Source organism: Schistocerca serialis, chromosome 5, assembly GCF_023864345.2.
Source record: "Schistocerca serialis cubense isolate TAMUIC-IGC-003099 chromosome 5, iqSchSeri2.2, whole genome shotgun sequence".
Classification (NCBI taxonomy): Eukaryota; Metazoa; Arthropoda; class Insecta; order Orthoptera; family Acrididae; genus Schistocerca; species Schistocerca serialis.
Genome location: NC_064642.1, coordinates 716,124,324 through 716,151,626, shown reverse-complemented (window position 1 = coordinate 716,151,626; position 27,303 = coordinate 716,124,324). Strand labels below are relative to the sequence as shown.

General features: G+C 43.6%; 1 protein-coding gene across 2 annotated transcripts in view; it reads left to right on the top strand.

Moving 5' to 3' along the window:
- Positions 1-27,303, top strand: part of LOC126482319 (vezatin-like) — a 111,655-nt gene that overhangs the window by 7,913 nt on the left and 76,439 nt on the right. Inside the window, exons 2-3 of one of the 2 annotated variants that reach the window (XM_050106361.1) lie at positions 12,172-12,294; positions 15,281-15,337. In XM_050106361.1, the coding sequence (XP_049962318.1) occupies positions 12,172-12,294; positions 15,281-15,337 (180 nt within the window). The remainder of the gene's footprint in view (positions 1-12,171; positions 12,295-15,280; positions 15,338-27,303) is intronic. The other variant, XM_050106362.1, reaches the window with a different exon arrangement.

Here is a 27,303-nt window from a genome sequence, read left to right as displayed (position 1 = left end):
GTAGTTTTACATAGTTTAAATCTCTGATGAAGATCTGTTCGCTTTTTTAGCAGCTTTCTGACACCATTACTGTTTCATAGAGGGAAGTCTTTCCCATCCTGATAGTGTTGATGACCACTTATATATCTAATGCATATTGTACAATGCTCTTGAGTGTTACTCATTGTTACTCCAAATGTTTTTATCCAAATGTGACTGTGTGAAATTGACTTCTTAACAATCTGCTACATGTCATATTTCATTTGCTAAACAGGAAAAAGTTGTTTCTTTTTAACCATGGTTTTTAACAACTTGAGTTATTGATGATATAATGTCTTTCTGTCATGTTTCCCTTTTTTAATTGAATCAAAATTCTCAGATCTCTTAGTTATCAGAAGGTCTAACATTTTGTCATGAAAAGTCTGGTATCTAACTAGCTACTGCTAGAAATTTTCTGAAAATATATTCAGAATCATCTCATTCAAACCCCACCCCCGGAACAGTTTTTAATCACTTGAGCATCCCATTCTCATGCTTGCAATGTGAAATCTCACCATACTACCGCAATATGACAGTGAAATTTCTATATGATAATCTCAAGTTTTCTCTGGAACACCAAATGCATCCAGTTGACCTGTTTAAACTCATTTACCACCACCTCTTTCTAATGTTCTGCAAAATTATATTTATTTGGTTATGAACCAACTTTCGTCTTCTTAGGCCATCTTCAGGTGACAACTGAATGTCACAAATACGGATAAACATGATATGCAACTTACATAGATATCATTTGTAGAGGAGATACAAAAATGACGTATTGTTTACAAAGGAAAATATTACAATAATTACATTAACAAAAAAGGTGGCAAAGAAAGTTTTTATGTGGAGGTGCATACAACAAATAATGAGTAAAATGACTTTACAGTTTGAATCTATATTTGTAACAAAATCTTACTTTAACGAGGAGGAAAAAGAAATTGAGTCTGATCATTTAATACTAGGCTGGCATTCTGTGTCATGTATTTGTTTATTCCCAGGATTTCTTGTAAGATTGTCCCTCTGCTTTTTTTGACAAAGTAAAATTTCACATTCTACATCATACAGATGGTTTTTGGGAAAAAGAAGCCGAAAGCCAGTTCATGACCAAATGAATATAATTTTGCTGAACATTAGGAAGTGTTTTCCCTATTTAATATTATCATATTTTCAGTCAACCACTGACAGCTATTCACTTCTGATTCCAGCTATCTTTCTGTTCTTCGTACTATGTTTGAATTATTACCATTATTGAGAGAGACTAATTTTGCGCATTACAATGAAAAATTTTCCTTTTAACCACTGCCATATTAAAATTTTGCTCTTTCTGATTTGAAAGGACGAGTGTTATCATGTGCACTCAGTTTGGCTGCTGTACTTCTCTCTAGAATCACAGAGTGTATATGATTAACAGGCCTATGGAGGAGTTTGTCTAACCTTTTTTAAAGATCAGATGTACTCCACTTACAGACTAGTTACCATGCGTGTAGATCACACCTACCTAGCAAGAGGAGTCTTACTATTCTCCACTCAATAACAGAGATAAAAAAATCTTCATATGATTGTTGCACTATTGTCCGAACCCCTGGTTTAAGCCCTCCACTGAGCTTCAAACCAGAGTTTGTGATCAATTCTTGCGTAGATGCTGCAAATTGCAGGCTGTGCTTTTACCCCTTGGCTTACTGTCACAGATGACTAAACTGGCCATGTAAAGGAATCAGTGGTGGCCTCTGAGTGGCAGCATCCAGTTGTGCTGAATGGCCTATTACATGTTGTCAGCTGTACTCAGTAGCCGTAAATACAACTTTCTCGCCATCTTGGAATGTATGAAGTGCATAGTGCCATCTTCTCCAACTTGCTAGGAGAGATTTGATTACATAACCCTCCACCCCCCCCCCCCCCCACCCCCCCCCCCCCCCCCCACCCCTGAACAATGGACCTTGGCGTAGGTGGGGAGGCTTGCGTGCCTCAGCGATACAGATAGCTGTACCGTAGGTGCAACCGCAACGGAGGGGTATCTGTTGAGAGGCCAGACAAACGTGTGGTTCATGAAGAGGGGCAGCAGCCTTTTCAGTAGTTGCAGGGGCAACAGTCTGGATGATAGACTGATCTGGCCTTGTAACACTAACCAAAACAGCCTTGCTGTGCTGGTACTGGGAACGGCTGAAAGCAAGGGGAAACTACAGCCATAATTTTTCCCGAGGGCATGCAGCTTTACTGTATGGTTAAATGATGATGGCGTCCTCTTGGGTAAAATATTCCAGAGGTAAAATAGTCCCCCATTCAGATCTCCAGGTGGGGACTACTCAAAAGGACATCGTTATCAGGAGAAAGAAAACTGGCGTCCTATAGATCGAAGCGTGGAATGTCAGATCCCTTAATCGGAAAGGTAGGTTAGAAAATTTAAAAAAGGAAATGGATAGGTTAAAGTTAAATTTAGTGGGAATTAGCGAAGTTCGGTGGCAGGAGGAACAAGACATTTGGTCAGGTGAATACAGGGTTATAAATACAAAATCAAATAGGGGTAATGCAGGAGTAGGTTTAATAATGAATAAAAAAATAGGAGTACAGGTAAGCTATTACAAACAGCATAGAGAACGCCTTATTGTGCCCAAGATAGACACGAAGCCCGCTCCTGCTACACTAGTACAAGTTTATATGCCAGCTAGCTCTGCAGATGACGAAGAAATTGAAGAAATGTGTGATGAAATAAAGGAAATTATTCAGATAGTGAAGGGAGACGAAAATTTAATAGTCATGGGTGACTGGAATTCGATAGTAGGAAACAGAAGAGAAGAAAACGTAGTAGGTGAATATGGATTGGGGGTAAGAAATGAAAGAGCAAGACGTCTGGTAGAATTTTGCACAGAGCATAACTCAATCATAGCTAACACTTGGTTCAAGAATCATGAAAGATTGTATACATGGAAGAAGGCTTGAGATACTGGAAGGTTTCAGATAGATTGTATAATGGTACGACAGAGATTTAGAAAAAGCACTCTGTCTTCAGGCCACGAGTGGCCTACTGGGACCATCCGACCACCGTGTCATCCTCGGTGGAGGATGCGGATATAGGGGCATGGGGTCAGCATACCGCTCTCCCGGTCGTAAGATGGTATTCTTGACCGAAGCCACTACTATTCAGTCGAGTAGCTCCTCAGTTGGCATCACGAGTCTGAGTGCACCCCAAAAAATGGCAACAGTGCATGGCGGCCTGGATGGTCACCCATCAAAGTGCCGACCATACCCGACAGCGCTTTACTTCGGTGATCTCACGGGAATCGGTGTATCCGCTGCGGCAAGGCCATTGCCCAGAGATTTAGGAACCAGGTTTTAAATTGTAAGACATTTCCAAGGGGCAGACGTGGACACTGACCACAATCTATTGGTTATGAGCTGTAGATTAAAACTGAAGAAACTGTAGAAACGTGGGAATTTAAGGAGATGGGACGTCGATAAACTGACTAAACCAGAGGTTGTACAGAGTTTCAGGGAGAGCATAAGGGAGCAATTGACATGAATGGGGGAAAGAAATACAGTAGAAGAAGAATGGGTAGGTTTGAGGGATGAAGTAATGAAGGCAGCAGAGGATAAAGGAGGTAAGAAGATGAGGGCTAGTAGAAATCCTTGGGTAACAGAAGAAATATTGAATTTAATTGATGAATGGAGAAAATATAAAAATGCAGTGAATGAAGCAGGCAGAAAGAAATACAAACATCTCAAAAATGAGATCGACAGGAAGTGCAGAATGGCTAAGCAGGGATGGCTAGAGGACAAATGTAAGGATGTAGGGGCTTATCTCACTAGGGGTAGGATAGATACTGCCTACAGGAAAATTAGAGAGACCTTTGGAGAGAAGAGAACGACTTGTATGAACCCCGGGAGTAGACAACATTCCATTAGAACTACTGACACCCTTGGGAGAGTCAATCCTGACAAAACTCTACCATCTGGTGAGCAAAATGTATGAGGCAGGCGAAATATCCTCAGACTGCAAGAAGAATATAATAATTCCAATCCCACAGGTGTTGACAGATGTGAAAATTATCGAACTATCAATTTAATAAGTCACAGCTGCAAAATACTAACACGAATTCTTTTCAGACAAATGGAAAAACTGGTAGAAGCCGACCTCGGGGAAGATCAGTTTGGATTCCGTAGAAATATTGGAACACATGAGGCAGTACTGACCCTACGATTTATCTTAGGAGCTAGATTAAGAAAAGGCAAACCTATGTTTCTAGAATTTGTAGACTTAGAGCAAGCTTTTGACAATGTTGACTAGAATACAGTGAAAGGCTATTTACAATTTGTACAGAAACCAGATGACAGTTATGAGTCGAGGGGCATGAAAGGGAATCAGTGGATGGGAAGGAAGTGAGACAGGGTTGTAGCCTCTCCCCGATGTTATTCCATCTGTATAATGAGCAAGCAGTAAAGGAAACAAAAGAAAAATTCGGAGTAGGTATTAAAATCCATGGAGAAGAAATGAAAAATTTTGAGGCTCGCCAATGACATTGTAATTCCGTCAGAGACACCAAAGGACTTGGAAGAGCAGTTGAACGGAATGGACAGTGTCTTGAAAGGAGGATATAAGATAAACATCAACAAAAGCAAAATGAGGATAATGGAATGTAGTCAAATTAAGTCGGGTGATGCTGAGGGAATTAGATTAGGAAATGAGACACTTAAAGTAGTAAAGGAGTTTTGCTATTTGGGGAGCAAAATAACTGATGATGGTTGAAGTAGAGAGGATATAAAATGTGGACTGGCAATAGCAAGGAAAGTGTTTCTTAAGAAGAGAAATTTGTTAAAATCGAGTATAGATTTAAGTGTCAGGAAGTCGTTTCTGAAAGTATTTGTATGGAGTGTAGTCATGTATGGAAGTGAAACATGGACGATAAATAGTTTGGACAAGAAGAGAATAGAAGCTTTTGAAATGTGGTGCTACAGAAGAATGCTGAAGATTAGATGGGTAGATCATGTGACTTATGAGGAGGTATTGAATAGAATTGGGGAGGAGTTTGTGGTACAACTTGACTAGAAGAAGGGATTGGTTGGTAGGACATGTTTTGAGGCATCAAGGGATCACCAATTTAGTATTGGAGGGCAGTGTGGAGGGTAAAAATTGTAGAGGGAGACCAAGAGATGAATACACTAAGCAGATTCAGAAGGATGTAGGCTGCAGTACGTACTGGGAGATTAAGCTGTTTGCATAGGATAGAGTAGCATGAAGAGCTGCATCAAACCAGTCTTAGGACTGAAGACAACAACAACAACCACCTTAATTTTGCAGGTTCTTGTAACCAGAATATCTAAGTGATTTGCTTGTGGTGTGATAGAAATGAGCCACAATTCTGATCCATGAAGTGTCTACACTGTCTCCGATACACTCTGGGCTGCACCTTGTATCTGTTTCTGAGGCATAATTAGAGAACCACCCAGCAAAAAGCACAGTGAAATTTTGAATACAAGGCACAGCTAGAGGTGTTGCAGCCACTTCCAAGTGTTTCAAAGCTGCCACAGCCAAGGGCAGTAGCCAGAAGCCTGTCATCTAGGTAGTGCAACTTCTACTTGTTTTTGAGTAATGACCATTTCCCTCTTCGTCTGCACACTACAAACACAGTCCTATCCATTTTCCACTACACGCAACTGTGCAGCAGCACAATTAGAGTCTAACTGAAGACCAGAGTGAGACCATTATAACAGGAGAATAAGCTACATGACTGTGATGCCCAGGAACTGTGTTACTAAGATGCAAACTCCAGTAAATAAAAATGAGAGAATGATAACTAGCCATGTGCATTTTATACTGTGATGCAACACATTTTTTTCTGAAAGCAGGTTGATTTTACTCAGGATTACAATAAACCGTATTATTCCCCACTCTTTTAGCTACAAAACCCTAATTTTGAACTAATCTCTGCTCAATGCGACAACCTTGTGCCACTTTACTTAGGGGGGCCTGAATTCCCACATAGTATTACATTGCCAATTGATATCAAGCTAGTATCTTCCTGCATCGATAACCTCCCCATTATCCCTGTACTGCTTCCCGCAGGGTGCAGCCTTCATCGTGCAAAACAGATGGAAGTTGCAGGATCTGGGCTGTAGGGTGGATGAGGAAGAACAGTCCACTGAAGTTTTATGAAATCCTCTCGGTTGCGCAGATATTTATGAGGCTTTGTATTGTCATGGAGAAAAAGTTCATTTGCATTTTTGTAGCGACACAGACACTGAAATCATTTCTTCAATTTCCTGAGGGTAGCATGGTACACTTCGGAGTTAGTTGTTGCACCGTGAGGGAGGATATCAAACAGTATAACTCCTTCAGAGCTCCAGAAGACTGTGGCTGTGGCTTTGCCTCCCAAGGGTGTGACTTTGAACTTTTTCTTTGAAGGAGAGGTGGTGTAGCATCTCTCCAAGTTCAGCAGTTTTTCACCTCTTTGAAGTGATGAACCCATGTTTCATAGCCTGTGATGATGTTTGACAAAAAAGTGTCATGCCCTAGCAGTTCTGCACAGATGGTCCTTTGGCATTCTTTATGGCCCTATGTTAGGCGGCTTGGAACACAGTTGGCACACACCTGGGAGTGCCCCAACTGGTGGACGAGTGTGTCAGCACTACCAACAGACACATCAAGTTGTGCAGCAAGGTATTTGATTGTGATCTGTCAATCAGCTCAAATGAGACTGCCTGCACTTTCCAACACTGTAGGAGTCACAATAGTGTGTGGCCGGCCAGCACGCAGATAGAACAGATTTGCGTGACTTTGTTGCAGTGATGACAGACACCTCGCCCAGTGACTCACTGTACTTTTGTTCACAGCCAGATCTCCATAGTCATTCTGCAAGCACCAATTAATGCTTTGGTTTTAGGACACCTCCATTACAGATACCATTTTGAAGGCTACGTATAGCCCTGCCACTATCATAATTTCATGGAACTATAGAGGTTGAAGTGGGAATATTGCACAATGTCCCAGACAAATTCTGCGTTTTCTCAGCTGAAATTGGTTGAGAAAAAAAGTGTTGCATTGCTTGTAGTAACACGATTCACGTTTCCATCGCACTTCACATAGTGTAGACTGGGAACCGTCTGATAGGCATGCCTGATGTGAACTGACTGGGCACGGCCCGTGCTGCCTGGGTTGTTGTTGTTCCGCCAGCAGAGGTCGCGGCCGAATTCTCACGTGCCCTCTGGTGGACGGGACATTACTTGTGGCAACTACTGTCCGTGACGCGCCATGCCGATGTGCACCTCCCGCTATCTTTCTGGTGGCTACTGCACTCCTCCTCCTCCTTCGGGGGGTGGAGCCACTGCGATCCACTGTGTCAGAAGGTGGAGTGTCGTGCAGTAGCGATGACCTCCACGTCCATTGGAAGGCTGGAGTCGAGGGGATCTGCCAACCCTCGAGCCGGAACTTTCAAATACGGCTGGAAGTGACCCACATGAAGAGGCCCCCGTTGGCCCACCACCGGAGCCCGGGACACAACGGGCGACAAGCCGTTGAACTCCGGATCTCGGTCCACCTCGGGAAGGGCAAGACCCAGTGGCGGGGACGATGGGGAAGGGACGACCACAGGTGAACCAGCCTCCTGAGAAACCGGGCCTGTGAGGGGGCCGGCTCTCGCCGGGGCATCTCTAACGATGGCGATGCCGGTGCTGGAGCTACTGGAGGCCGCCAAGGCTGAGAACCATCGCAGCGTGGCGGAGTTATAGATGGGAGGGGCGGTAGTGTCCCCTGAGAAAACACGGGTGCCAGCAATGGGGGAAATCGGCGCCCGAGGGGTCGGAGGATGGGCGTCCAAACCTGGACGTAGCTGATTTTAGTGATGACGTACCTCCTGGTGCCCCGCTTGCAAGGTATAGAGCCGGCGGCCATTGCGGCGCAGGTCCACTGCCGGTATCCAATGTGGATTGTGACCAAACCCACGTGCCCAGACCTACATACCCGTTGGAGAGCCGGGTACCCCGTTTTACAAAGACTGGCGAGGACCAGGCTGGAGGAGGTGCAGCAGAGTGCTAGGTTGGCTCCCGTGGAGGAGCTCTGCGGGGCTGCGTTCTCCCATCGGTGTGGTCCGGTATGCCGTCAGGAAAAACATCAACGCCTCCTCCACAGGAAATTCGTGCACATACTTTTTCATCTGCGTCTTAAATGTGTGCACCATGGGCTTGGCTTCCCCATTCGATTGTGGATGAAGGGGGCAGAGCAAACGTGCCAAATATCGAAGCACCTACAAAAATCCTGGAAGGTCTGCGAAATAAACGGAGGTCCATTTTCCGATACCAGGGTGACTGGCAGACCTTCCACAGAAAAGATTTTTGCTAGTGCCTGGATTGTAACTTCTGAAGTGGTTGAGAAGCAGTGAACCACATATGGGAATCGGGAATAAGCATCAATGACAATGAGCCAAAAGCCGTTAAGAAAGGGGCCCACAAAATCTATGTGAACACGTTCTCATGCCGGGTTGCAGGCGGCCCTGAAGAGAATGCTGACCTGGGAGACGCCTGTTGTCTCGCACACTGGGAACAGGCGGCTACCAAGTGCTCAATTTCTCTGTCAATACTGGGCTAGTACACATGTCTGCGAGCCAAGGTTTTAGTACGGGAAACACCCCAGTGCCCGTCATGTAATAACGTGAGGACCTCCCTTCGCAAACTTGCAGGAACAAACACGCGAGGAGCTGTATCATCGGTAGCTAGAAGGAGAACTCCTTCCAAGACTGAGAGGTGGTCTCGTAGAACAAAATAATTACGAAGAAGGTCCGAGGCGCGGCCTGGAGGTCGGGGCGACCACCCCTGCTGAACAAAGTGAACTATTTGCCAGAGAACTGGGTCAGCTGCCGTTTCCCTGGCAACTCTAGAACTAGTGATCAGGAAGCCATCAACTGCTTGGTGGGACGCCACATCCAAATGAAAACACATAATCTCCTCCCGATCGAACTTAGGATCCGGACCCACCGGAAGACGGGAAAGAGTGCCGGCATTGGCATGCTGCCCGGTAGGGTGAAAATGAATGTCATAATGGTACTTAGAGAGGAACAACGCCCAGCACTGCAGTCTGTGGGCCGTCCTATCCAGAATCTGAGAGGCGGGGCCAAATAGCGATATTAATGGCTTATGGTCAGTGATTAACTGAAACTTCGTGCCATACAAGAAAGGGTGAAACTTAGTAACAGCGTAGACAATGGCCAAAGCCTCTTTTTCCACCTGGGAGTAATGGGCCTGTGCAGGACTAAGAGTTTTATATGCAAACATCAGTGGCTGCTCAGAGCCATCTGCATTGCGATGGGCCAGGACCGCCCCCACCCCATACTGCGAAGCATCTGTAGCCAGGACCAATGGCTTATTGGGGTCAAAAGTAGCCAAACAAGGCGCTGACGTGAGGAGGCCCTTCAACGAGGTGAATGCTCGCTCGCATGCAGGTGACCAATCAAAAGGAACACCCTTGCGCAGAAGGCAGTACAGGGGGTGGGCTATGGTGGAAGCCCCGGGAATGTACCGATGGTAATAGGCAATCTTGCCTAAAAATGCTTGTGACTCCTTCAGCGAAGTGGGCCGCGGAAGGTCGACAATACCTTGGACCAAACTTCCTAGCGGCTGGATGCCGTGCCGAGAGATGGTGTAGTCCACATAGTCAATGGACGATTTGAAGAAGTTCAACTTACGCAGGTTGCAACGCAGGCCCACGGACCTGAATTTGAGAAAGAGGGTTTGAAGGTTGTGCAAGTCTTCCTTCGTGCTGTGGCCCGTGACAGTTATGTCGTCCAGGTAATTAATGCAATGAGGGATTGTCAACGTGACGTGCTCAAGATAATGCTGAAATATTGCCAGGGCAATGGATATTCCGAAGGCCAACCGCCGGTATTGGTAAAGGCCAAATGGGGTGTTGACGACTGCCAGCCGTTTGGAGTCCTCATCAAGTGGTATCTGATGATAAGCCTCCGAAAGATCGATTTTCGAAAAATATTGGCCTCCCGCCACGCCGGAGAACAATTCATCAGAACGAGGCAAGGGATAGGTGTCCACCACCAATTGGGAATTAATGGTGGCCTTGAAATCGCCACAAAGACGTAATTTTCCTGAGGGTTTCCTGACAATAACGAGGGGCAAAGCCCACTCACTTGAAGAAATGGGAAGCACGACCCCGAGGACTGTCAGCCGGTCGAGCTCTGCTTTTACCTGGAGAGCCAAGGGGATCTGCCTCGCGTGTAGAAAACGCGGGCAAGCTGACGCCTTCAACATGAAATGAGCTTCAAAGTCTGAAACACGCCCCAGGCCCTCCTCAAAGATATCCTTAAAGTCAGAGATCAAAGATTCCAATGATTGATAGGGAACATCGTCGGAGACCAACTGTATGGTGTCTGTGATAGAAAAACTGAAAGCTTGAAAGGCATCCAATCCAAAAAGGTTAGCGGAGCTTGCATCACTGACAACAATAAAAGTCAGAGGCCGAGTGACTGATTTGTAAGTACGGTCGGTAGTGAATTGACCCAGTAGCGGTTTACCATGTACACGCCGGTAAACTGGCGCCAATGGGGGCGACCCAAGGTCGGAATAAGTTTGTGCATTCAACAAGGAAACTGCCGCGCCCATATCTACTTGCAGTTGTAATCAGCGTGACCAAACTGGCACCTTGATAAAGAGTTTGTGTGCCGATGCGTCTAGAACCTGGCCCGATGAAACTTTCTGAATGTCAGTGTCCATGCCCTCTGTACCTGCTTCCTTCGATTCTTTTGAGCCTGAGCGGCAAACTTTAGCAATGTGTCCTTTTTTATTACATTTGTGACAAACTGCCCAATGCTGGGGCCACTCTGACCGATCATGATGTATATAGCATGACGCACAGGATGGTAACAGGGGCCGGCGGTCGGAACTCTGTTTACACGCCGTGCGGGAGCGACCGTAATGGCTGAATTGTACCGCTCGCACGTTGTCCACCCCAGACACAGTGGACGCGGCTGCGCCGCCCTGAACTGCCGCGACATCGCACCACGCTTCCAACTGTTGACCTGTGGCGTGAGAGACTTCATACGATTGAGCAATGGACAGCACTTCCTCAAGGGAAGGGTTTTCCAACAGCAGGGCCCATTGCCAGACCTCCCTATCTGGGGCCGAACGAACAATGACGTCGCGTACCATAACGTGGGCGTACGACTCTCGCGACTGCTCCGTGACAAAATGACACTTGTGACTAAGACCGTGCAGGGTAGCGGCCCATGTCCGGTAAGACTGATGGGGCTGTTTCTTGCATTGATAGAACTCGACCCTAGCCGCCACAACATGCGCGCGGCGGCGATAATATGAAGACAGCAATGAACACAATGCGTCAAAAGACAAGGACGAGGGCTCCTGCAACGGCACCAGCTGCCGCAAAACTTGATACAGTTAGGGAGATATCCAAGACAAGAAAAGAGCACGACATACCTCCGCATCGGCAACATGAAACGCCTGGAAATGCTGCCGAAGGCGATGTTCATATGCGTCCCAATCCTCCGCCGTCTCTTCATACGGGGGAAAGGGAGGAGGGAACGGCGCTGGAGCAGACTGCGTGGAGAGCAACGCTGGAAGCACTTGTTTCATGGTGGCCATGAGCTCCGTCTGCTGCTCAACCAAAACCCACACTAAATCCTCCATGCTGTGGATAAGCTGCGAAACCGGAACAACGACGCAACACGCGAAAGAAGATCCCATCCTCATCGCCAGTTGTGTAGTAACACGATTCACGTTTCCGTCGCACTTCACATACTGTAGACCGGGAACCGTCTGATAGGCATGCCCGATGTGAACTGACTGGGCATGACCTGTGCTGGCTGGGTTGTTGTTGTTCCGCCAGTAGAGGTCGCGGCCGAATTCTCACGTGCCCTCTGGTGGACGGGACTTTACTTGCGGCAACTACTGTCCGTGACGCGCCGTGGCGATGTGCGCCTCCTGCTGTCTTTCTGGTGGCTACTGCATTACTTATCAAACGCCTGTCAAAAATAATTGAGTAGGGTGGATTAAGTGACACATTTTTTTTATACACATTGATGGATCTCATATTGGAAGTAGACTTTTCCCCCCCTCCAGTCTGACTTATATGTAATTGCTGCTTAGTTGTGTGCTATACAATGAAGTGATGAGTATTAATTTAAGATATTTTGTTTATTACAGGGCCATCCTCTGGACCAATACCTGAAAGATATAGGATTCAGAGATTATGAAAGTGAAACCCCAAACATTCAGAAGAGATGTGAGAAGGTAGCTGAGAAATGTAGCATTTCTACAAGGATATTGGTAAGTTTGTGTCTGTTCCTCAGTGACTTCTATAAATGTTTGACAGAAAGTGTATTTATGTATCTCTCTTTATCTGGGCGGGTGTTATTACTGGATATATGAGTCATTCAGAAAAATGCCTCTCATTGTTCTCTAATTACTAAATTGAGCAAAGTAACACTGTGCTGAAGACACTGGACCCATATTTTGGAGATGTGTTGAAATCCCTTATGAACATCCAGTTTTAGATTCATTTCATCCATCCTTGCTAGGAGGGATGTTAGGATGACATTAACCAGCAATAAATAAACTAACAGCTGTATTTTCATCTCTGGTTTATTCCAGCAGGATCTGGTTTTGGCATTCCATTATGCCATCATCAGGCCTTCTATGGTGCCATAGTGGCCAAGCTTATATTGCTAGACAAAATATAATGCAAAAGCGAACCAATAGCCATACCAGCATATGTAAAATGGTTCTACACTCATAAACAATCTGAGCACAGATTGTTTACAAGTTTGTAGTCATATTACATATTTTGGTGTGGATACTGATTTGCTTTTGCATGATATTTTTTCTGCCAATATAAGCTCGGACACTGCGTCACTATAGAGGGCATGATGATGGCATAATGGAATGCCAAAATCAGTTGCCTCTGGAATAAATCAGAGATGAAAATATGGCTGTTGATTTATTTATTGCTGATTATATCCAGATTTAAAGTTTTCATGATGTCCCCAAATTTATTAAAAACAAATGAGATTTTTCCTCTAAAAGGGGCACAACCAGTCAAGTGCCCAACCTTGTAATATTTGAGCGTATCCTTGATCTACAGTGACCTCATTGTTGACAGCATGTTAAAAATTAATCTTGCTTCACAACTGCATTGATAGATTTATAAATCCGAATTTTCATCATGAGGGGTCTTCCAAGATGTGTCAAGTGTGATTCATGCTATAGACTGCAAAATTTGACTAGACAAAGATACAGGGCATATCAAAAATTTACTATTCTGATTATGGAGATGTTGCACAAGGTGTGCCCAAGGTTCAATGCTTGGACCAATTCTGTTCCGTAATAGGAGTTGCAGGTGAATTGAGTAATTTGTTTGCCAGAAATAATGTGGTGGTCGACAGAAGGAAAACAACCTACCTGAACTTTCACCTGAGAACCAAGAAATTTATGCCCAATATGAAAATAAATAGCTCTGAAATATCTTCCATTTTCTACATCAGCAACAAGATATTTAGACCTGTAGATCCAGAACATCTTAAAATGGTAAATGCACATCAGTGAAACTTATAGTAAGCTGAGTAAAGTGTGCTATGCCTTATGCATCCTTGCATGCTGCAAAATCTGAGAGACCATTTACTGTTTGTTGTGCTCAATTTCATAGTGTAATGCAGTATGGAATCATATTCTGGGGAGATAATCCATATGTCTCATTCTCCTCGTTCCGAAGAGACCTGTGAGAGCAGTGAAGTGTGCAAAGCCAACGGACAGTTGTGGACTTCACTTTCAAAAATCGGTCATTTCACTTGTTAGCAGTCTCTACATACCAGAAATGTATAACTTTGTAATAAGTAGCAGTGTAAAATTCATCAAAAAATATGTATGTCCATGATTATGGTGAGAGGCAGAAAATGAAAGTCAGTGTTCAAAGATATCTCTGCCTTTAAAAAATTCAGCATTTAAACAAGTCATTCAACTTTACATCAGTATGCCATCAGAAATAAAAAATAAAGAAAACATGAAGCCTCTGTCTTTGTGTAATAGGAGTCTGAAAACCTTCTTGCATGATCATTGCTTTTGCACTGTATCTGAATTTTTGCTCCATATATGAACAAAAATTATGAAATCAATTGCAGGAATGGTTTTGTTGTAAATGAAATAAACACTAATGTAAAAATGTGTGGGAGATAAACGTTTTGTGTTTGTACCATCTTCAGCTGTGCCAGTTTTCTACTTTAAGAGTGTGGACAAGGGAAATGTGAAAATTGTAATAGCCATGTAATAAGTTGTAATCTGTGACTGCACCAATTAGGTGCTTATTTTGTGTATGTTTGAGTGGGACATGGAACTAAAACAACATAGTAATAATTAATATCTCTGTATAATTGTGTTTGTAATTTATCATCATATCACCTCATGTCTTCAACCATGACATTATAGTATGACTTGCCCAATATCATAATGTATGTTTTGTGTATCACCATGTGTTTGTCTTATACAAGAATGGTTTGGTGGCACAAATAGATAAATTGTGACATCCACTGCTGTTTAAAGGCCTTTTGTAGACTTTCCCATGAAATATGGTCTTTAGCTACGCAAATTCATACTGCTCAAGCATGTTTCCTAATGTCATGTACCCACCTTCTGTTAGGTTGTCAGTTCAGTCCTTTTTTCCCCTCATTGAATCCAGTAAAAGATTCCTTGCTGTATCTGCCATCTATTCACTTGGCTGTGTGTCCCACCCATCACCATTACATTTTCTATAGTCATATTTACATCTTCCACCCCAGTCCGTTTCCTGGTTAAATTGTTTAGCTTCCTGTATCTCCTAGCAGTTTGTGATACACATCCACCCACAGCATCCACAGCTTGCTATGAAAACCTCAGCTTTTGAATAGGTTCACTTTAACATTTCGTGTCTCATTGCAACTGGTAATAAGTTCACTTCACACGCACACTGAGAGCTTAGTTCTAAGACCTACTTAATTGGTGTGTGTGTGTGTGTGTGTGTGTGTGTGTGTGTGTGTGAGAGAGAGAGAGAGAGAGAGAGAGAGAGAGAGAGAGAGAGAGAGAGAGAGAGAGAGCCTGTCCATCCAGTTGTTTCCATCAGCTGCTGTAAATACAAGAACTTGTTTTTATTGGTTCTATAACTTCATTTTTATTTCCTACTATTTTCTTTTTTAATTTGTTTTTATACGTCTTAATGACATATTGGAATTGATTTTCTGGCCTACTTCCAAAAGTACTCTTTTAATTGTTTCTATTTATTTTGTAGCTTATCTGCATTAGAACTGAACAGTACAGTGTCAGCAAGAAATTGAAAGTAGTTCAGGTATGTCCATTAACCCACATTTCTTCTTCATTTTCACAGATTAACAATCTGAAAGCTGCCTATAGCACAAGTGAGAATGGTAGTTTGAAATGGTATGGTCTTGCCTATCTCCTCTTTCAGTTATGAATTTATCAATCTTTTAATAAATTCCAATAAAAGCTGTAGTACTGACGTGTGTATTCTTCAGTATACTAATGTAAGTTGGATCAGTTATACAGAGGAGATCAGTAGGTCTACAGTTTTGAAATCCAAACTGTGGTTGGCTAAGTATCCCATTACTTTACGGGTGGACAGCAATCCTGGAATGCAATACCTTCACAAGAATTTTGAGAAAATGATGTAAGCTATGAAACTTGGCAGTAGTTACTGGCATCTGTGGGGTCATCCTTCTTATAGAGGGGCCCAACGTTGGCAAATATTTAATCTTTCTGGGGAAACACCTTGAATTAATAATGGATTACATAACTGGCATTCTACGGATCGGAGCGTGGAATGTCAGATCCCTTAATCGGGCAGGTAGGTTAGAAAATTTAAAAAGGGAAATGGATAGGTTAAAGTTAGATATAGTGGGAATTAGTGAAGTTCGGTGGCAGGAGGAACAAGACTTCTGCTCAGGTGACTACAGGGTTATAAACACAAAGTCAAATAGGGGTAATGCAGGAGTAGGTTTAATAATGAATAGGAAAATAGGAATGGGGGTAAGCTACTACAAACAGCATAGCGAACGCATTATAGTGGCCAAGATAGATACAAAGCCCACACCTACTACAGTAGTACAAGTTTATATGCCAACTAGCTCTGCAGATGACGAAGAAATTGAAGAAATGTATGATGAAATAAAAGAAAGTATTCAGGTAGTGAAGGGAGACAAAAATTTAATAGTCATGGGTGACGAATTAGGTAGTAGGAAAAGGAAGAGAAGGAAACGTAGCGCGTGATTATGGATTGGGGGGAAGAAATCAAAGAGGAAGCCGTCTAGTAGAATTTTGCACAGATATGCTCTAACACCTGGTTCAAGAATCATGAAAGAAGGTTGTATACATGGAAGAACCCTGGAGATTCTAAAAGGTTTCAGATAGATTATATAATGGTAAGACAGAGATTTAGGAACCAGGTTTTAAATTGTAAGACATTTCCAGGGGCAGATGTGGACTCTACCCACAATCTATTGGTTATGACCTGTAGATTAAAACTGAAGAAACTGCAAAAAGGTGGGAATTTGAGGAGATGGGACCTGGATAAACTGAAAGAACCAGAGGTTGTACAGAGTTTCAGGGAGAGCATAAGGGAACAATTGACAGGAATGGGGGAAAGAATACAGTAGAAGAAGAATGGGTAGCTGTGAAGGATGAAGTAGTGAAGGCAGCAGAGGATCACGTAGGTAAAAAGACGAGGGCTAGTAGAAATCCTTGGGTAACAGAAGAAACATTGAATTTAATTGATGAAAGGAGAAAATATAAAAATGCAGTAAATGAAGCAGGCAAAAAGGAATACAAACGTCTCAAAAATGAGATCGACAGGAAGTGCAAAATGGCTAAGCAGGGATGGCTAGAGGACAAATGTAAGGATGTAGAGGCTTGTCTCACTAGGGGTAAGATAGATACTGCCTACATGAAAATTAAAATGGCCTTTGGAGATAAGAGAACCACTTGTATGGACATCAAGAGCTCAGATGGAAACCCAGTTCTAAGCAAAAAAGGGTAAGCAGAAAGGTGGAAGGAGTATATAGAGGGTCTATACAAGGGCGATGTACTTGAGGACAATATTATGGAAATGGAAGAGGATGTAGATGAAGATGAAATGGGAGATATGATACTGCGTGAAGGGTTTGACAGAGCACTGAAAGACCTGAGTCGAAACAAGGCCCCGGGAGTAGACAACATTCCATTGGAACTACTGACAACCTTGGGAGAGCCAGTCCTGACAAAACTCTACCATCTGAGAAGCAAGATGTATGAAACAGGTGAAATACCCTCAGACTTCAAGAAGAATATAATAATTCCAATCCCAAAGAAAGCAGGTATTGACAGGTGTGAAAATTACCGAACAATCAGTTTAATAAGCCACAGCTGCAAAATAATAATACGAATTCTTTACAGACGAATGGAAAAACTGGTAGAAGCCAACCTCGGGGAAGATCAGTTTAGATTCCGTAGAAATACTGGAACACGTGAGGCAATACTGACCTTACGACTTATCTTAGAAGAAAGATTAAGGAAAGGCAAACCTACGTTTCTAGCATTTGTAGACTTAGAGAAAGCTTTTGACAATGTTGACTGGAATACTCTCTTTCAACTTCTAAAGGTGGCAGGGGTAAAATACGGTGGTGCGAAAGGCTATTTACAATTTGTACAGAAACCAGATGGCAGTTATAAGAGCCGAGGGACATGAAAGGGAAGCAGTGGTTGGGAAGGGAGTAAGACAGGGTTGTAGCCTCTCCCCGATGTTATTCAATCTGTATATTGAGCAAGCAGTATAGAAAACAAAAGAAAAATTCGAAGTAGGTATTACAATCCATGGAGAAGAAATAAAAACTTTGAGGTTCGCCGATGACATTGTAATTCTGTCAGAGACAGCAAAGGACTTGGAAGAGCAGTTGAACGGAATGGATGGTGTCTTGAAGGGAGAATATAAGATGAACATCAACAAAAGCAAAACGAGGATAATAGAATGTAGTCTAATTAAGTCGGGTGATGTTGAGGGTATTAGATTAGGAAATGAGACACTTAAAGTAGTAAAGGAGTTTAGCTATTTGGGGAGCAAAATAACTGATGATGGTCGAAGTAGAGAGGATATAAAATGTAGACTGGCAATGGCAAGGAAAGCGTTTCTGAAGAAGAGAAATTTGTTAACATCGAGTATAGATTTAAGTGACAGGAAGTCATTTCTGAAAGTATTTGTATGGAGTGTAGCCATGTATGGAAGTGAAATAGGGACGGTAAATAGTTTGGACAAGAAGAGAATAGAAGCTTTCAAAATGTGGTGCTACAGAAGAATGCTGAAGATTAGATGGGTAGATCACATAACTAATTATGAAGTATTGAATAGGATTGGGGAGAAAAGAAGTTTGTGGCACAACTTGACCAGAAGAAGGGATCGGTTGGTAGGACATGGTCTGAGGCATCGAGGGATCACCAATTTAGTATTGGAGGGCAGCGTGGAGGGTAAAAATCGTAGGGGGAGACCAAGAGATGAATACACTAAGCAGATTCAGAAGGATGTAGGTTGCAGTAGGTACTGGGAGATGAAGAAGCTTGCACAGGATAGAGTAGCATGGGGAGCTGCATCAAACCAGTCTCAGGACTGAAGACCACAACAACAACATAATACGTTTGTCAAGGTGGTCACCAAGGGACAAATATAATTTTAGTGCTCATCAAAACATAAGTTTTGACTGTATTTTTATTCTATGTGTTTAACATTTTGATTATTTTTTTATTATATTTAGTTATTACATTGAAGGGTTATCTGTGCAATGAATTTTGTTTATTTGCGTACATCTGACATTACAGAACTTGCACTTGTAACGAACTTAATATATTACACGTATCACAAAGTTAATACTTTTATCAAACAGTGGAAAGTCCAGGATGGAATAATAAGTTATTGGCAAGGTAGGTTGCTACTCACTGTAGAGCTGACACATTGAGATGCAGACATACACACTGAAAAGACTATTACACTTTAAACTTTCAGCCAGAGCCTTCATCAGAAAAGAAAAATACATGTGCTTTCACAAAAGCAAGTACATCTCTTGTACACATAACCACTATCTCTGGTTGCTCACGCCAAACTGAAGCTGTAATGCATCGAACAGTAACAACAATCTATGGGGGATGGGGAGGGGGGGGGGGGGGGAGGAAAGGGAAGGAAAGAAAAGGGAGTGCAAAGGAGAGGAGCAGAAAAGGAGGAAAGATTGGTGGCTGTATTGGCAGACAATAGCACACAGTGAAGGTGAGTGGACATGAGTTGGGAGGAGGTGATAGGACAGAGGTGCAGAAATTTTTTTTGGGAGGGGGGGGGGGGGGGGCAGGCAATGAGTTACCATAATTTGAGGCCTGGATGATTTCAGGAGTGGAGAATGTGTTGTAAGGATAACTCCCATCTGTGCAGTTCAGAAAAACTGATGGTGGAAAGGGGGATACAGACAGCCTGTGTTGTGAAGCAGCCATTGAGACACAGCTTGTTATGTTCAGCTGCATGTTGTGCAACACGGTGGCCCATTGTGCTCTTGGTCACAGTTTGGTAGTGGCAATTAATCGTGGCAGATAGCTGGTTGGTAGTCATATTAATAGAAACAGCTGAGCAATGAGTGCAGCAGAGCTGGTACACGACATAGGTGCTTTCACAGTGGCCCAGCCTCTGATGGGGTGGGATAAGCCTGTGACAGTACTGGAATGGGAAGAATTGGGTGGATGGATCGGGCAGATCTTACACCTGGGCTATCCACAGGGATATGGTACATGTGGAAAGGGGTTGTGTTTGGGAGTGGCCAGATGGAGAAGGATATTGTGGAGGTTGGCTGAGTGACTGAACACCACTGAAGGAGAAGTAGGAAAAATCTTAGGTAGGATGTCCCTTATATCAGGGCGTGATGATGGATAATCAAAGTACTTATCAACCATTATGCCCTGATATGAGTGAGCAAGTGCTGTGTGCAACATGGCTTCGTGGTTAGTGTTGCTGGCTGGAGTGCTACAGTTCACTAGTTCAAACCTGACCACCAGTAATTATTTGTTATTTAGTATTTACCATTTCTGGAAGGATCTCAAAATTTCTTGTTTGTATATTTGGGAATATTCAGTATCTGTATGAATAGCAGCATTCCTCATCCAAGAGTTAAGTGCTGTTCTGTCTGTACACGGGTGTTCATAATAAATGTGCTCAGTGCGTAGTGTTGTACTTCATTGACAACTGTGCTTTTGGATTTGGACTGTATTGTGGGTTAGACATGATGATTGATGGACATGCTGGTACTTCAAAACACCTACACCACTGCAGCTCCAATTAGGCAATGGAAAAGCCATTCCCTACACAGATAGGGACTGGAATACAAGCAGTACATCATCCTCAAGGTCCTTGTATTCAGGAGACCAAAGGATTGCAGAAAAAGTAAGTCAACTGAACATCAGGGTATCCATCAGAGTTTTTCGGAGACGCCCAGACAAAATGTCTGAAATGATCCAACTGAGTCGCCAAATACAAGAGGTGGGGTGACTTGATGTGTTTAGCAGATGTGTACTTTTACCTGGATGATGCAGCTCAACAGTAGGTGAAATTTCAGTATGAACTGAAGAAAACATTTGGTGATAATCAGCAGCAAGTGTGCTTAGTGCAAGGAAAGCCCCTCTGGGACCCAGAATTCATTTGTGGGTACGGGCTTGGTTACCCTTGGGTTCCTGAGCTGGGGGCTGATAATCACTATCAGTCCTCTATCACCATAAGCCCTGGGCATGCTTCAGCAACCACGATGTAACACAGAGGTGGAGTGTTGTGTGTCTCAGTGGGGCTAAACAAACACTGTATCATTGTAAGAGGTACAGAGGAAAACACGCGTGCCTGGACATACCCCAGTTCACTACTGCCAGTGACACATCATCGTAACCCATTTGTGCTTAACATAGAAAGGATTGCACCATAATTTAAGAGTGAAATTGAAAATTAAAATAACTATTTTTCAAAACGTGTCTGAGAAAGAGGGGCCATTTAGATACTGTTACCTGTGCCTAGGGTGGTTGATGACAGATGTTCCTTTTGGTGATCCACTGTGCTCCTATGAAAATACCCCCAGAGAGGCAGTGGTAGGACACAATTTACACCGAGATAGCAAACTGTCTGCATCAGTCAAATGCCAATGTGTGTTGTGCCTCAGATGATGTCAGAGCTGGGCAGATGTGCATGCATTTTCGGTAAAATTAGGTAGTGAACTCGTGAGGACTGTACACTGTCCTGAGTCATTTAGATTTCATGGAAGTAACTGCTTGTGTGCTACCCTTAATGTTGACAAAATTGCATGGCAAGTGGTGAGATTATTTTCCACTTTCAAGGTGAGCAATTAACTTTTGGTGATTAGAAATCAGGGTGATAGACCATTTTACTTGGAACTTCCCTTAGAGGTCACCTTTGAACTGTTAATAGTACTGTTTCTGATAGGGATATTAGTTACAATACTAAGACTTACATTTTGTGTTTGTGAACTTTTACAGAATATTTCAGTTAGTTAAAACTCATTCATAGTTCCTGATCCTGCCGAGTAAATAGCACGTAGGAAAATTTTCTTTCAGTGAGCATAAAGAGTAATGTGAACTTGCAGACTGAATATTAGGGTCAGTATGTTCTCCATCACTTTCTGGCTGACTGCAAAATTAGTTTTCAGGCTCTTGTAGGCAGCAAATGTCGGTGGAAACCACGCACAGACAGTTTTTCATTTCATAATGACATAATGAAGTAATGACCATTTGATCATTATCTGCCACCGCATGGCAGGGAACAAGGATCTTGGCAGTCAAGCTTGGCTTCACTGTCCATATTGTGAGGATAGCAGAAACCCCTATCAAAAAACTTTTATTTAAAAAGGTGTTGCATGCTGATGAGATGAGTGGCTGTTTAAGTGGAACAGTTATTAGCAGACAACCTCTGGGGGACCCAGGCTTGCTTAGGCATGTGGGTCTCTGTCTAGGTGGGCTTTTATTTCCCTAGCTGGTAGTGGAACAGAAATGGAACCCTTGAAATTCTCTCCTACTCTTAGTGGAAAGAGTGGGCTGCTGGTAGGTGCCAACACCCAATCAAACAAGATCGTTCATGTAGACAGTCCTCCTGACTCAGGAGTTCATTCTAAAAGTATCATCTCTAGCAACAGAACACATGCTGGTATACAGTATACCATCGAAACTGGACTACACACCATCTTGAATTACAGCAGAGGTGTTGGGACATGCAGGGATCTGGTAGACATTCCGAAGGAGGAAATGAAAGGTGAGTGGGCTCCAGAAAGTAAAGTTGATGTACAAAACGTAATGAAAAGGCTGAACAGGGATCTAGTAAGATCCAACTCCTCTACCCTGATGTTCAAGAGCACGAAACTTCCTGAGCACACTAAGGCATGCTTTCTTTGCCTAAGAGTGCGACCTTATGTCCCCAACCCAATGTGCTGCTGCAGATGCCAGTATTTTGGGCATAGTACTCGTGTCCACAAGAGAAGCCATTTGTGGCAAGTATGGTTAGGTCGCCCACCAAGGAGTTGCCTGTGCATCTCCTTTGAAGTGTGTGTTAATTGCTCTGGGACTCACCTTATGTGGGCTTGGGACTGCAATGTATATCACGAAGAATGGAAGATACACGAGTTGAAGACTACAAAGTGCCCCCCAGATGGTGAGGCCAGAAAGATGTATAAAGCCATGCTGCCCCCAATGTTGCTATCTCCGTTGCTTCAGTTCTTAAACAGCCAGTGCAGAAAGCCGATGTTGTTACCCAAACGGAGGTTACTAGTGTCAGCACTAGTACCTGCATTTGTCAGTGCACTTGTTAAACTGTAGTTATTTTGATGTTTGTTCCTCCCCATAGAACTTTGGAAATGGCAGTGGTTCCAGACATTGCAGACCCCTCCAAATATTCAGCCTGGTACACCATCCAGTGCTGCCACTACCACAGCCATGGTAGTATCTCTGAATCCCAGGGAAAAAAATCAAAGCCCAGGCACCCACCAATGACGAGGTTGGAAAGTAAACAATCTGACGATGTCGTCATCTTCCTCTCTGGCATCTCTCATGATTCTTTTGTATAGCTAATGGACCATGATGTTGGATTGAGCAATCATCTCAACCCAAGACTGAGCCTCCACACATTGCAAGCTTCCCTTGTGATGGAAAGACAGGATAAAAATCCTACCCTCATGAGAGATGGCTTCAGTGGAACATTAGTGGGTTCGGGACACATGGAGGAGGTGAATCTACTGACATAGGCACACTTCTTGTGCCTTTGTTTACAAGAAAGATTTTTAAAGCCACTGACACCCCGGCCCTAGGGGCTATACCCTCCACTGAAATGATGACCTCACTGGGGCAGAGCCGAGGAAGGAGTTGGTGTATTTGTCAGTAACACACACCTTTCCTCTGCTCTCTCCTTGCTTACAGACTTGCAAGCTATAGTCGTTACAGTTCATGTGGGTCAGAAGATCACTACATGCTCCCTGTATTTACCACCACAGGACGCAGTTGACTCTGAGGCCTTCACAGACTTTATTGAACAACTACCCTGCCCAATTCTCCTATTGGGTGATTTCAAGGCCCATAATGTATTATGGGGCTTGCACTATACTTGCCCTAGGGGTTGAATCTTGGAGAACGTCATGATGTCACAGGTGCTGTACATCCTCATTATGGGCAGTTCCACTAAATTCTCGGCTGCTACTGGATTGTCATCAGCCATCGACCTCTCTTGTCTGGTCTCCCACGCTTGGTGACTCCACTCATTGGGAAGCAGCTGATGACCTTCATTCCAGTGAACACTTCTCACTGTGATCCACCTACTGGATGGAGCACTACCTGAACAGACACCATCAAAATGAATGGACAGCAGGGCTAACTGGATATTGTTCAGCCAGATGGCTGTGTTTGAATACCATGGCAGTGTTCGGTAATGAGTGGACCACATTACACGAGTGATCTGTCATGCCATTGACTTATCAATCTCATAAAGTCCTCAAGTCATCTTAGGAGGCAACCTTTTCCTTGGTGGATTGGTGAGTGCCGCTCAGCAATGGGACAGGCATCCTGTTCTTTGGTGATTTAAGTACCACTCAACAGCAGACAACGTCACAGCCTTTTGGGTCAACAACTGTGGCAGACATTCTTGGACTCCGTCAACCGTTACACTTGTTCTACAAAAGTATGGGAGCCATCAGGCTGGTAAACACAGTCATTAGTTTACCTGTAGCAGCAGTGCTGAAACAGGGGTGTCTCCAAACTATGCCCAGAGACATTGCTCAGACGTGGCAGAGATTTTGCTCAGAATACTGCCAATGCCACCCAGGATTTGGTGTTTTGCTGCTACCGTGCAACTGTAGAGAGGGGTAAGTTGAACTTCAGATGCACCAGTTCTGAGTCTTGCAACTACCCTTTTTCCATGTGGGAGCTGGAAACGGCAGTGTTTCATACTTGTTATACTGCGCCCGGTCGCAACAAAACCTGGTACTGATGCTTCAACATTTGCCTACAGCATCCAAGGACATTTTCCTCAAATGTTTTAATTTGATATGGCAGACAAGTCACTTTCCCCAACTCTTGGCGAGAGGCAGTTTTGATCCCTCTCCTCAAACCAGGAAAGGACTCCATATGTCCCAGTAGTTATCGGAGTATTATCTTAATGAGCTGTATTGGAAAGGCCCTGGAATGTATGCTTAACTGTCATCTGGTCTGGTTGTTGGAGACCAAGCAGCTCTTTAGCCATTCTCAATGTGTGTTCCAGAGATTTCAGTCAACTGTTGACAACCTGACCTTTCTAGAGGTGGCTATTCAGCAGCCTTTGTTACATAAACATCACTGTCTCAATGTAGTCTTTGAAATCGGTACGGCGTTCAAAACTAGTTGGAGGCATAGTACTCTAGAGCAACTTCACCAATGGGGCTTTCATGGCCACCTCCCCATCTTCATACCGTCTTTCCTGTCCAAGCAGATTTTTAAGTCCCGTGTTGGTGACATACTGTTGGATCGTTTTGAGCAGGAGAATGGTATTTTTCCGGGCAGTGTTTTAAGTGTTGTGCTCTTTGCCCTAGCCATAAACAGTATCACATCTAAAGTAAGGAGCTCTATACAACACTCCTTATTTATGGACACTTTTGCTGTTCCTATTCCTCCTCCAGTGTTGCAACAGTGACTTGTCAGTTGCAACTTAGGTTAGACAAGTGGCATGTGGGCTGCTAAGACAGGTCTTCAATTTTCTGCAGATAAATTGTGTGTGTGTGTGTGTGTGTGTGTGTGTGTGTGTGTGTGTGTGTGTGTGTGTGTTTTGACTCCAAAGTGTTGTGGTTGCCACACCTAAAAGACCTGAAAGCCCTCTGAAGACACTGGATATCATGAAGTGACTTAGCCACAGACCTTGGGGAGCGGGCAGAGCATGTCTCCTACAGTTTTATATGGCTTTTGTGCATCTGTCACTAGGGCTGCACAGTGTATAGATTGGTCAGGCCTTCTTATGTACAGATTATTGATGCTGTCCACTATGAGGGGATTAAGCTGGCCATGGATTCTTGTACAACTAGCCCATGCCCTGCCCAGTCTCTGTGCTGAGGCTAGTGAACTACCACTTACAGTCTGATAGCAACTCCTCATGATGTGCCAGGCATGTAAGTTCCTTGCAGCTCTGAATTCATGTGCATACTATGCAGCTGCTCATCCATGTGTGGAATGCTTTTTCTCCACATTAGTTAAGGACATTTTAGCTGAGCAACACAGTTCTACAGCTGTGTTTACAGATGGAGCGAAACATGGGGACTTCATTGATTGCTCTGTTGTTTTCGCTGATTTTATCCTCAATGTCCGACTGCCTCAAGACATTACTGTCTTCAACACGGAATTATCACTGGAGCAGATGAGGTGTGATTAGAGTACTAAATTCCTTGTCTATTCTAGTTCTCCGAGTGCCCTATGCTCTCTAAAAAGCTTAAACCCAGCAAATAAAGTAGTCCAGAATATCCAGGATGCCCTCTTCTGTCTACAAAGGCTAGGGAATGAGGTGTCTTCTGCTGGTTACCAGGGCACTAGGGTATTGCAGGGTGGATGTAGTACCCAAGGAGGCAAGTAGTGATCCTCAGTTATTGTGGTGTTTCATACCCCTTCGTGCTATTCCCTTGCTGTTGAGACACAGTCTTGCGTTGATGGAAGAATTTGTGGTTGGAAATGACAGACGATAAGCTCCATTTAGTAAAGCCCACAACACTGCTGTGGCATACCTTCTTCTGGTCACACTGATGGAACAAGGTCCTCCTTACTTATCTTTGCATAGGCCTCAGCCATATGATGCATGGCTTCTTGCTCCAGGGAGGAGATCCTGCAGTGTTTGGTGCTTGTGGTGTACAGATAACTGTGCACCACATGTTATCAGACTGTGTTTTATTTTCAGGCTAGAAGGTAGCAGGAGATTTGCTGACAGACATGCCCTCTATTTTAAGCGACTGCACAGTAAATGTAGTTAGAGTTTTTAAAGTTTTGTTAATTGTCCAACAGATTTCCCAAGATCTTAGGGAGATGGTCTTAATGTGTTAACAGGGTATCTGGCTCACCCATGTTTTTTGTTAAGTGAATAGTCAGTCACATTTGCCAGTGCTGTTGTTTTAGCTCCTCTGCTGTTTTGCTTGTGTTTCAATTGCTAGTATAACAACTTAAGCATTTTCTCCATTGTCTTAAGACGTGAGATATAGCTATTGTGTGAGTGAATGCAAGTGATGTGGGATTGAGTGCACAAGTGTCATTTTGTATGTTTCATCCTCACTGTGTGCAACAATTTTAACGATTATATCTTTATTCAGTCCTTTTGAAACGCCTCAGATTCCTGATAACCTTGCCATTGAGCACTTGTGAAGTCAAAAAACACACACACACACACACACACACACACACACACACACACACACACACACACACACGATACTAAGAGAAGACAAACATCAGTTTATTGCAGCTAGAAATGTTGGACTGAATATGCAGTGGGTACCAGACGTGAATGTAGACCCTCATATTTCAGGAGGCAATGGAAAATGTTGAAGAAGAGATCTGTCTGTCTTTAGCACCAGTCTTGGGCAAATGACTTGGTCAACTCCGACTCATGCTGTAGCCCTCAAATGCCAGCCAGGTATCTGACTAACACAGGTACAACCAATTCATCCACCAAGCATAATGCCCTGCAGAACAACGGTCATTTGTAGGACAGATTAGAAAACACCAGTATATTTTCACTGTGGATGACCTAGA